Below are 11,765 nucleotides of genomic sequence, written 5' to 3'. Positions count from 1 at the left end.
TATGTTAGATTCACATCAAATGGTTGTAGGTAATTGTGATTTTCATGTACAAAAAGTAAATAGTTTCATAGTATCAAATCCCAAGAGAATTTCCAAATTTAAGTCTATGCACTAGAACAGAAGAATATATCAAGATTGAACAAAAACTCTTCAATTTTTTAAGGGCAAAATTTAAGCATCATATTTATTTAAAAAATAAGATAATATGCTATAAAATTGTTTATCGTTATTACAAAAAGGTCACAATCACTTATAATCTAATGTCAAATTGGATACATTAGGGTGTGTAATATTTTTTGAACTTTGAGTTTAATCAATGATATATAACCATCAAATTTAAAATTGATTGACAGGATTGATTGTGACATCTATGTACTAAAAATAATTAGTATACCTTTCTTTTAAAAACTATAAGAATGCTCGCAATAATTTGATACAAAAAATAGAAAATGCTCCCACGGAAGCCTTTTGAGTGAGGGAGTAGACGTGCATATGCTCCGGCGGGAGCATAATATAGGCCCCCCCAGCAACTATATAGATGCTGATTTTGGCCACGCTCGACTCCGACCCTTTATTTGCCAAAGCCGCTCCTCTCTTTTAACTCATTTAAATTTTTGATTCTCTCTCAGAAAATCACAGGATGGGGGATGAATTGGTTTCTAATAATCGGGCAATCGATTCTTCAAACATTGGATTTCAGGTATATTATTTTTCTCACCTTTTTTTTTTTTTTTTTCCGCTTTTATTTTCCTTTCCTTTGGCTTATTCTCTGGTATAATCTGCTCACAAATTGGTTTGTTTATGTCGCAGTTGCTAAAGAAGTGTGGATGGAAAGAAGGCACAGGTCTCGGAACTTCAGAGCAGGTATTGACACTTTTTTAGGGTTTACTTATCATGACAATGACTTTTATTTTTTTTTTGAGAGAGAGAGAGGATAATAGGGGTGGTATCTAGGGTTGAGTTATCATGGATGGTAGGACTGTCTTTTATTGTTTGCTTATCTCGATTAAGTATATGTTACTGTAAATTGAATCTGACAAGGAAGTGGGGGAGTGTGATGTTAATTTCCATTGAAATTCGTTGAGTTGGGTTTTTTTTTTCTTCCTTTTTAGACAGGGAAGAACTAGGAATCTCCACTAATGGCTCTCAAATTTTAGCAAATTAACCTTGTCGCATTTAGATGCAATTTTGGTTTTCTTTCTCCAAGTTTTGGCAGTTTTTGTTCATTTTTTCACTCATTAGTTACTGTTTTTTAAAAGAAAACTTCCTGTATTGAATTTTAAGTGCGATGTAATTTAGAGTTTATGATACTTTAAGCTCTTCGATTTTCGTTTAGGATACTGTTGCATCTTCTTTCTTCATTTTGGGTTGAATCTGCAACATGATGGTACAAAGGAACAACCATCAGAAATTAAGATACGAATTTAATTATTAAGAAGGGTTAATTGAGTGATTAGGTTAGAAATTAATGATTTCCATATTGGGTTATTTTGCTTATTATTTGAATTTAGAATTAGAGCTAGGGGGGCACAGTTGAGATGTGCAACCAAAGTTTTATGTGGTTATTGCATACCAATGAATTTGAAGGGTAAGTTCTATAGGATAACCATGAGACCAGCTTCACTTTATGGGGTAAAATGTTGGGCGGTCAGGAGACAACATATCCATAGAATTAGTATAGCCGAGATAAGGATGTTGAGATGGTGAGTGAAAAGACAAGAAGGGATAAAATTCGAAATGAATACATTCGGGAGAATTCGAGAGACGATAAGATGAAAGAAAGTAGACTTAGGTGGGTTGATCTTGTGTGGAGTAGACCTAGTACAACACTTGTTAGGAGGTACGAGTTAGTTCAAGTGGAAGGCTAAAAAAGGGCAAGGGGTAGGCCCAAAGGGGCATGAGTGGAAGTTGTGAGAAAAGATATGGGGACTTACAATCTCACTGAGGGTATAGCTTTTAATAGAGCAGAATGACGGATCAAGATTCGTATAGCTGACCCCAATTGGTTGGCAAAAGACTTTAATGATGATGGATATTTGGTGAATTTCCAGTTGATTATCCATATTTCAGGCTTGAATATGATTTTTTATGTCACGTCAGTGTGAAGATGAAAGGATATGGTTCTTTAGCTTCCCATTTTGCTTTTTTTTTTTGGGTGAGTCAGTGGGGAGAGCTCCCCTACCCTTGGTAGGAATTGAGCCTAGGACGTAGCATTGCAAATTGCCAAGCGCTAACCAATTAGTTTTCCATTCTACTTTATTTTTATTTTTTTCAAATTTTTAAATAGGAAAGAATAAAAATGGCCAGAAAAAAGCTCATCGTTTGCATTGTTAGATGCTTAATAACATTAAAGATATGTGAATTTTTTAGTTGAAACGGAAAAACTGGAGGCAAATTTATTTGTTGGGTGGCACAATTTTCCCCTCAGCAGCATGTCTTTTTTTTTTCATTCTGGCAAGAGGTGTATTAGTTTTGGGTCACTTATTCAGATGAGTCTCAATGGGCTATTTCTTGGAGTTAAGAGCCTAGCTTTACGATCTTGTAGGATTAGCATGGAAACAAGAAGCATCCAATCCAGTTTTAGTTATTGTTTGATGCAAGCTATAGAAACTATGGTCCAGATATCTTTCTTCATATTCACTTGTTTTTAAGCAAGGGAAAATCTTGAATAGATTCCAAGTTCCTGCAATAGTTATTTTGGTTCTAATTGTTCATTTCATCATGGTTTTTGAGACGAGATAGTGTGTCCATTTATCTGGTAGAAACAAGATGAACATTTGGAATGGTATTCATCTCATCTATGCTTACTTACATTCTTACATTCTTGCAAGGAAACACATTATACTGGCCCCTTTATTTGTGCTATTTTTTTATTCATCCTTATTTTACACTATTTAAAATAATTTCTGCTATTCATTTATGCATCACTGGTTATGGGTGCTCAGGGTAGGCTGGAGCCTGTTGAAACACATGTAAAGAAAAATAAACGTGGTCTCGGTGCGGACAAGGTAAAGCAGTCAACTAATCAACATCCTGGAGTTGCAAAAAATACAGGGGAAAAGAAAAGTGTAAGTTGTAGTTTGGTATAATTTCTTTTCCCTTTAAAATTATTTGATTGTTGACTGGAATGCATGGTCTATTCAGTATGCTAATCATGTGGTGCGCATATGTACAGACACACAATGTTTGTAAAACTTGTTTCAATTGACTTGCTACGGTGAGATTGGATTTATTAGGACATGATGGTTTCTATATAGTGCTTTTGCATTTGTCAAAATGCCTTCTTATGATAATTGAATTTGTAAAGTGTTCCAATTACTTTTAATTCCAAAATATCTCTTTCATGAGATTGTAATTAATTGGTGACTTGAGTCAGGTAGTCAGGGTCCTTATTTTACTAGGAATAAAGAAAATACCTACAATTTGAATTGGTGAAAAGAAAGGATCCAGTAGCTTATTTACTGGTTATTCTCTCTCTCTCTTTTCTTTTGGATTTTGAATATTTAGTTCAGATCATAACAATATGGAGAATTCTTTACAATTTGGTTTTAACACTTCCTTAAATGTTTGTTGAGAAGGAATATAGTTTCCCCATTATTTTGGTTTTCAGCTCCTTTAAGACAAACAACCTATTATTTTCTTATTACAAGCTATCGTCTAATTGGAGCGACTTTATGAAATAGCAAATATAATTGACCACAAGGAAGAAGAAAATAAAACTAGGGAATAAAAGTTCTGATATCGTATGAATCTTGGATGCTTGCCTTCGAGGAATGAACTGTTGGATACAGATGCACTCTGGACAATGTTACTTCACTGATTTCTAAACGACAACTGTGTCTCCACACTGATCGATAAACTTACATGAATGATTTCTTGTTATGAGAATATTTTGAATTTATTTCTTCGTCTTGAGATGGGGTTAACTGAACCTCCCTCTTCATATCTCATGCCCACGCCTGGCGGTAAGAATCCCCTAGCTCGTCCTAGTCAAATTTTGTTCATCCCAGTCATTGTACTTCTTCTTATTTGAGAATATACTTGTTCATCCGTTTATAATTCAATGAAACATTGTCAATAATTAAAATAAAGAAAAAAACATTTTATCGTTTTTGTGACAATGTCCTTACTTTTTAAATTGTGATTGGCAACTTATTTCCCTTTTGCATTGCTCAAGACTTGTGGGTCCCATTTGTTATCTTGCTAATACATTGAATGTGTTATGACTTACGAATTCCTAATATCTATGGAATCTTTGGATTTTCAGAAAAAATTCAAGGCCTTGTCAAAAAGGATGAGGAAGCTGCAGGAAGAAGAGGCACGTTTGCAAGAGAAGCAGTTTGTGAGAGAATTTTTTATGGAGTTCTGGTCTGATAATGTTTAACCTTGAGTTCCATCTGTCACACCTTGCACAACAAGTTTCTTACAATTGGGTGATATGTTCCTCTAGGTATGCATTATTTCTCCCTAAATGTAAATTATGGTTCATCTGTCGTGTTGTGTATATCTAGTTGTTTCCACTTGGACTTATGATATGGATATTAAAGCTGGTTTGAGGGTGATGCTTTCTGACATCTGTTTTGAATATATGAAGTTTTTTAGTGCATTGGATCTAAGGTAGAGTGGCTAATTGTCGAGGTTCATCAATAGAAATTGAAATTTGTCTTTCTGCATATTATGGTATTTGTATATATCTCAGCTGTTCATACTCAATATTAAATGGTGGATGTGAGCCATTTATATGCTTGTAAGGACTAAGGACAGTGGGGGATTTGAGCAGAAGAATGGTCTAAGAAGGGTGACGACCTTAAATTTTTCGATAACCCGTCCCAAGCCCGGGTAAAAGAGGTGGGTTGTGTTAGGTAGGCAGCCAACGTAAAACTTTGCCATGACTGTCCATGAATGACTCACTTGCACTTTCAATTGTTGAATATAGATGGTGGAAATGACATGTATCCAACCGGGGGTATGTTATAATGTGATAGTAGACTTTTTCAATATATTAATTGATTCCTTTAGATTCTATCCATAGTTATCTATTGAGAAGTTTATGCTCATGTCCCCTTAATATCTGTTGATATATATAAGTTTTTGTATTTCACATCGATCTCCATTTTTTCGTCTTTTATTTCCTTGAAATGTCTCCACTTTGGACCTTATAAATCCAAGTGAACAAAATATTTGACGTCAAACCTTTAAAGCCCGAAGTTCATTCACTTCGGATCTTCAGGGTCCAAAGTCCGTTATGTTTTTGGGTGAGTAAAAAGATAATGAGTTTAGTATCCTTTAGGCAAGAAAATAAAATGAGAATGCGATAATACATGGATTCTCGTATGCATATGGCCAGCTCATCTAAGTCTACTTTCACCCATCTTATCACCTATTGGAACCACAACCAAGTTCTCTCGAATATAGTCATTTCGAATTCTATCCATTGTCTTACCACTCATTCATCTCAACATCTTCATCTCAGCTACACTCATCCTATAGGTATGTTGTTTCATGACAACACAACATTCTACTCCAAAAAGCAAAGTTGGTTTACATAAAACTCTTGTTGCACATCTCCACCTCATCCACCCAGCTCTAATTCTATGTACGATATCTTCCTCTATTTTCTTGGATTATCGACCCAAAATATCGAAAGTGCACTCTTTTTGGTATTTATTGGCCGTCAATCTTAACTACTTCCTTGTTTCTACTCTTTTATTATTAAACTTGCATTCCATAGGTAACGGTCCATACGAAAGATGCTAAATCTAGAACCCTTATTTATGGATAGTACAAGGGTGTCTAAGAAGTAAGATAATAACTCTGACTCCATCATGCAATTAGGGACATTAGGTCCTTACTGGTTTGTTTCTCACCATATTCATCACACCGGAATTTCAGATACCTATGGTTATGAGGCAGCTGATTTTTTATAGATTTATTGAAAAAATTACAAGGAACAAAAACTCGAGCATTTCTTTAATCTCTCTTTAAATTTAATCTCCCCATAAGCCTTTCATTTTGTATGCCATCAGCTTCTTTTGTCAATTACCATTAGGTGAATGGGCAAAGATAAGCTTTGATTAATCAAAGCTATGCCAGTGAACCCATTTTTAGGTCCTCTTGCACCTGCTTGCCCCAAAAGTTTGAATGGATGCCTAACTGCATGGTGCTAATCTGATTTTTCTTGTTTCTGCATATATTTTGGAAGCCACTGTTAGATCCTAAGGTATGACAAATGGTCCAAAACTCGCCCTGCAGTTGGTGAGAATACAAAGATTGAGATGATTTCTCCTACTAACATTGTCCTTCGACGAGCCTGTGATCTTCTGCCACTTTGTTGGTGACATTTGGGAGAGAAGACGAATCACCGTAACTAATGAAAGAGCCAATTTAATATCTTCCAATACCAATTGACCACCTATCTCATAATTCGTGGCATTTGGAGGGACAAGGCAGCTTCTTTGGGAACAAAGGGGTGCCACTGGTCTCTGGGAATAAATGGCTTTCCAGGTTGTTTGTCTCTCGACATTGCCCAGAGACTTGTCGTGCAAAATTGGCCACTCTTTTTGGTTGTACAAATTAGTACATCTGCCTTTCTGACATCTCCTCCTATATAGTTAAAATTCTCCTGGGATTTCCAAGGCCCTCTTTCACCAATATAGATGGAATCATTTTACGATCTAGTTTCGATTTTAGGGGCAGCGTTCATATGATATGATTGGTGATGCTTTTGTCCATTTTGCCACCAATAGTGAAGAGGTTAAGGGACAGGGGCTCTCAACCCACTAATGCCCCAGACCTAAATTACAACCTGTCAATAAGCAATAAATGAGATATGTTGATAATGTAAAGTTTGATACACTAAATCAACTTATTGCTAAAACCAGTTTTTCTGAGGAGCCCACAAGGAACGACCATGATACCTTACCAAAGTACTTCTGAATACTTGCCTGTCCTACACTTTCTACTTATAAACATTATTGATCAAAATGTTTTCCTTTTAGTGATCCAAGGCATCAAATATTTCGATTTTTTACCAAATTGCTCATTATTTTTTTGAGAAAGTTAGCAGTTGTATTGAAAGAAAAGAAGTCTACAAAAAATGAGCCTTGATCCAAGGCATCAAATATTTCGACTTTTGACCATATTGCTCATTATTTTTTTGAGAAAGTTAGCAGTTGTATTGAAAGAAAAGAAGTGTACAAAAAATGAGCCTTCGGAAAGACGGAGACTGAGACTATATACAGCAAAAAATGGCAACCCACGGAGTGGGAGCTCTATACAAGTACCACTTAGGTATAAAGAAATCACAAAAACAGGGAACAAAACGAAAAGGGTAGAAGGCAAAAAAGCCCCACAATGTATGGACTGAGTCTACAAAAATTCACTCAGCACTAGCATTTGTAGCACCTGCCTTTGCAAGAGTATCTGCTTCAAGATTACTTTCCCACCATATGTCACGCCAAGAGATAGTGAATCCCCTAATAAGATGGGAGATTTCATCAAAGATCTGGGCTAGGGACCAGGCATTTCATCAACATCTTAGTAATTTAAGTAAGGCCCTGTATCTCTTTTTTTTTTGGGGTTCTGTATTTTGCTGTAATGAGCGTGATATCCAAGGCTATTAATGTGTTGGCAATTTATTCACCAATGCTGGTGATTGATCAAATCCTCTCTCTCTCACATCCCACTTCCACTTCTCGGGCTCCCCCATTCTCTATGCTTGTAGAATAGTGTGATGCCCTTTAGCTGTGACCTAGGTTTTCCTTTCCCCATGCATTTTCACATTCTCTTCTACATTTGTTTTTTGGTTCTTTTTTTCTCTTTTTGGTTTTGTTAAATGAAGGCATGCTTATTCTATTATTTTGTTGTCCTTTTTTTTTTTTTTTTTTTTTCAACTTTACATTTTATATATTTGTTTCATCATGCAAGACGTGCTAGACAATGGTACATATCTAGGTGTCCTTTTTTTTAGCTAATGTTCATTTTAATCTAGAAACACACTCAAGGTTTTAGTTCGAATCCTGACATACCGATTGCTATCATATGACCCATTTGAACCATGTTTCTTTTAACATATTTCGTGCTTCATGTATGTATATTCTGAAGGATTATATAACATCTGACCATTTACTTTTGGTACAAAAGGGTCGCAATTAACCCTGGCCATTGGGTATAAAATTGGGTGGCTGGGGATATAGGTATGTCATTTCTTCACACAAATTCCGTGAAAAATTACCTTGGAATTTGAGATCAATCAAGGGCACAACCCAACCACCTGCTTTTGTACCGAACACATAGGGTGATTGTGAACTTTTTGTACTAAAGGAAAACGGTCTTATTATATGTTTCACCATATTATGAAGAAACCAAGAAATTTGTATGGAACCGGGATTTGAAGAATGTAATGTAGTAATTGTGCTGACATGAATGATTGGTACATGTGTGACTTTTGCTCATTGCTAAAGGAAAAAACGGTGCTAACTTCTCTTTAGTAAGCAGTGCTTACCAAAAAACAAGCAACTCATTACTGCATATTATCCATTTGTTGAATCATGCACAGAGACATCTAAACAGTGGTATATATGGTTGGCTTATCGTTCTTGCGGGGGAGGAGGAAATGATTCAATGCCTTCTGGTAATTTCATCATCTCGATGTTCACCTTCTTTTCAGTAGAAAGTCCATCTCTACTTTCATACTCTTTCACTGAGAAATATTCTCTCGCTCTCTCTGCACAGTTCAGGATACCTTTGTTTCCGTTGATGACAAGCTCTCTCTGCACAGTTCAGGATACCTTTGTTTCTGTTGTGATTGTTATCATCCCATTTTTTTCTCACTGAGTTGGAAAGAAGCATGGTACCATAGGGGTTGAGTCTTGTTTGAACAAACCCTGCAGAGTTACATCATTTGTGCTGTTTATACGAAGTTGAGTGAAGTAAACAATCAAAATAAAGTAAAACTAGAAATAAAGACAGGTGGAAAGTGTGGTGTGAGCTTAACATTTTGAGACAAGAAGCTGTTAATCTTTATTTGCCATCTTGGGTAAATATTTGAGCGAGAGAGAGAGAGAGAGATTGTGCGTGTGGAAATGAGAATTGTTGGTAGAGATTGTGCATGTTGAAATGTGAGATGTGAGAAATGTATTTGTTTTCCTCATTTTTTGAAGGGTGTGGTTTGTATAAGGCTGACGCCCTAACCAACCAAAGTAAGGTGCACCTTCAAATGATGCCAAAATATATTATTTCAATATCAGAAATTTTTGTTAGGGCATGAAAATTTATTTTCATATATAATTAGATAATTTAAAGATCCAAGAGAAGTGGATATGGAGGATATATGTGAAGATTTGAAAATTAATGGTCTAGATAATACATTATAAGATGTACTATTTTCGAGACTTGGAATCAATTTTTTTATTTATTTCCATACATCTCGAGGTCGAGATGATCGAATTGAGGATTTTTAGCTCAAAACATCTTTTAGTGAATTTTTGAGGTGCGTTTTAATTTAATTGTTGAGGGCCTCACTTTTATATAGACTTTTTTCTATTTTTGAATATGGAAGATTTCCTTCTTTGTAGTAAGTCTTTGCTTCTATAAATTGACGTGTACCACTCGACTAATATTGTAATATGTATCAAATTTGTGATGTTTATATGAAGTGGAAAAAGGTTTTATAAGGTTGCAACCTTGTACTATAGATTTAAGGTGCACTTCAAAAATCCAATAGAATAGATTATTATGAAGTTGGAGAACCTTCCAATTGATTGTCTTGATTTTGATATCAATGGATATAAAGGAAAGAAAAAAAAGAATTCAGGTTTTGAAAATGGTGTATTTCGTAATATATTATCTGGAATGTTTATTTTTAAGATTTTTATGTGTTTATAGATCCGTTCTGTCTGCCTCATTTTTAGAATTTTGAATCTTATAATTAAGCTTGAAAATAAATTTTCAAGCCATCATTAGATTTCTAACATTGAAACTACGCTCATGGCAAAACTTAAAAGGGCCCCTTACTTGTACAGTATAAGGTGGGCACCTTATACAAACTTCACTCATATGAAGTATATGGTGTGATGGTTTATCTTTTGGTACATGGAGGTCATGAAGTATATAGTGTGATGGTTTATCTTTTGGTATATGGAGGTCATAGTCACTATTAACCATTGGATGTAATTTCAGGCGATTTGGGGTGCATTATTGCATGTGCTTAGGTTCCGATAAAATTTTTCTTAAATTTGCGATACGCCATTAGCTATTTACTTTTAAATTGATAGCTAGGAGTGATTGTTACTACCAAATTTAAGAGGTTTTACCGTAATATATAATCCCGCGATATATTAGAATGTTGTACACCTTTGGTATGAGGTCACACTTACAATGGATAAATGTGAAATTTGACAGCTTAGTATCATAAAATTCATTTTTTTTTTTTTTTGGATGGGCTTTTAAGTCTATCAATGGGTTGTCGTAGTTAATCAAATTTTATGTCCAATTAATTAAGGTTAATTGTGACCTTCAAATATCAAAGGTAAATAACATCAATTATATAAGAATTATGGACTTGTGAATGCAATTATTTATTTATTTTTTTGTTGGATAGTTCTTTAGTAGGAATTGAACTTGGGATGTTCGTGAATGCATTTTGTGTCTCATTGGCTAGCACTAGCTATTTATGTGTAAAAGTTTTGTTTTAATTAAAATGCTGCGTTTAGAGAGAAAAAAATAGAGAAAAAATTAGCATGAAGATAGCGCAAGGGTGTGGATCCGAGTCTTCCACTGTGTCCACAAACGCAAGAGGGTAAAAAGAAAAATCCACAAAAGGGCTACTCTCCATCTCTATCCACACGCTCAGTAACAAAAGCTTCCGACTTCTTATTCACAAAACACAACCAAGATTACAATAAAATGCCCCTCTTACTTTTATAAAGCTTCTTCCTTCTAAGAACACCCTAATTCCTTTCATTTCTAAAGATAATAAAAAGATAACTACCATTCGAGTCATATATTAAGGGGTCATTAGGGAATTTGGAAATATATTGTCTGGAAAATATATTAATAGAGTAATATTGACATGATACATTACTTGCAAATGAATTGTTACTGTTTGGGTAGTATTTAAATAGTAGCAAATGCTTGGACTACATGTTACTAGGATTAGTGAGTCCAGATTTTACGGCATTACACTATATGTATTAGAAATCAGACTATAGTTGCCTTTATTAATCAAAGGTTTTCTCTATTCAGCATATAAAGTTTGATTGATGCCTAGTGTTGTTGTTTTCAGCAGTTATTAGTCAAATGGGAAAAGAGAGTAATAGGTTTCACAAGTAGGTCCATAGTCTAACTGCTCATGCCCATAACAAAGTTGAGAATATGTATGAGTGAACATAAAAAGTCACATGGTCACGAGAAATTGTAGCAGCTAAAGGACTTTTCCAATTCAGAAATTAAAAACAACTTTTTGACGTTGAAAAATTAGAAACTTGTTAGTAAGAATTTTAAATTTACCCATTGTATTTTCAAAACAATCAAAAGTTTGTCTTTCAAATAAATCCGAAACAACTGTCTTAGAAGTGTTGTTTGCCTAGAATCAGAACAATCAGAAGTTCGTTTGTTAAATAAATATGAAGCAACTGTCTTAGAAATTTACCCATTGGATTTCAAGAACAATTAAAAGTTAAAATTGGGTATTGATATTCCCTGGAACTTATTTAAGATGTAGGTACTATCTACAACAAAACAAACTTTAACAGCAAAACCTTGTC

At 34.7% G+C, this 11,765-nt stretch overlaps 1 protein-coding gene across 2 annotated transcripts; it reads left to right on the top strand.

The window, feature by feature from the left end:
* The first annotated feature begins 538 nt into the window (after positions 1-538).
* Positions 539-9,134, top strand: LOC18438402 (D111/G-patch domain-containing protein). 2 transcript variants are annotated; one of them, XM_006848586.4, is made up of 6 exons: positions 539-700; positions 811-864; positions 2,946-3,068; positions 4,268-4,450; positions 8,558-8,632; positions 8,734-9,134. In XM_006848586.4, the coding sequence occupies exons 1-4, from the start codon at positions 641-643 to the stop codon at positions 4,382-4,384; spliced, it is 354 nt and encodes a 117-aa protein (XP_006848649.1). In that variant the 5' UTR covers positions 539-640; the 3' UTR covers positions 4,385-4,450; positions 8,558-8,632; positions 8,734-9,134. The 2 variants fall into 2 exon arrangements, with proteins under 2 accessions (XP_006848649.1, XP_020525644.1); XM_020669985.2 differs by having other exon boundaries at positions 554-700; positions 8,739-9,031.
* The last annotated feature ends 2,631 nt before the right edge of the window (positions 9,135-11,765 follow it).

This window comes from Amborella trichopoda, chromosome 9 (genome assembly GCF_054954075.1).
Source record: "Amborella trichopoda isolate Santa Cruz 75 chromosome 9, AtrichopodaSantaCruz75HAP2 v2.0, whole genome shotgun sequence".
Classification (NCBI taxonomy): domain Eukaryota; kingdom Viridiplantae; phylum Streptophyta; class Magnoliopsida; order Amborellales; family Amborellaceae; genus Amborella; species Amborella trichopoda.
Note: the sequence above shows the minus strand (reverse complement) of the source record. Positions and strands in the feature narration are given on the sequence as shown.

Bases quoted from the DNA above. Each gene is read 5' to 3' on its own strand.
- LOC18438402 (XM_006848586.4), top strand. From the start codon at position 641: ATGGGGGATGAATTGGTTTCTAATAATCGGGCAATCGATTCTTCAAAC. The intron at 701-810 runs GTATATTATTTT...TTTATGTCGCAG, and splicing joins CTTCAAACATTGGATTTCAG to TTGCTAAAGAAGTGTGGATG. The intron at 865-2,945 runs GTATTGACACTT...ATGGGTGCTCAG, and splicing joins GTCTCGGAACTTCAGAGCAG to GGTAGGCTGGAGCCTGTTGA.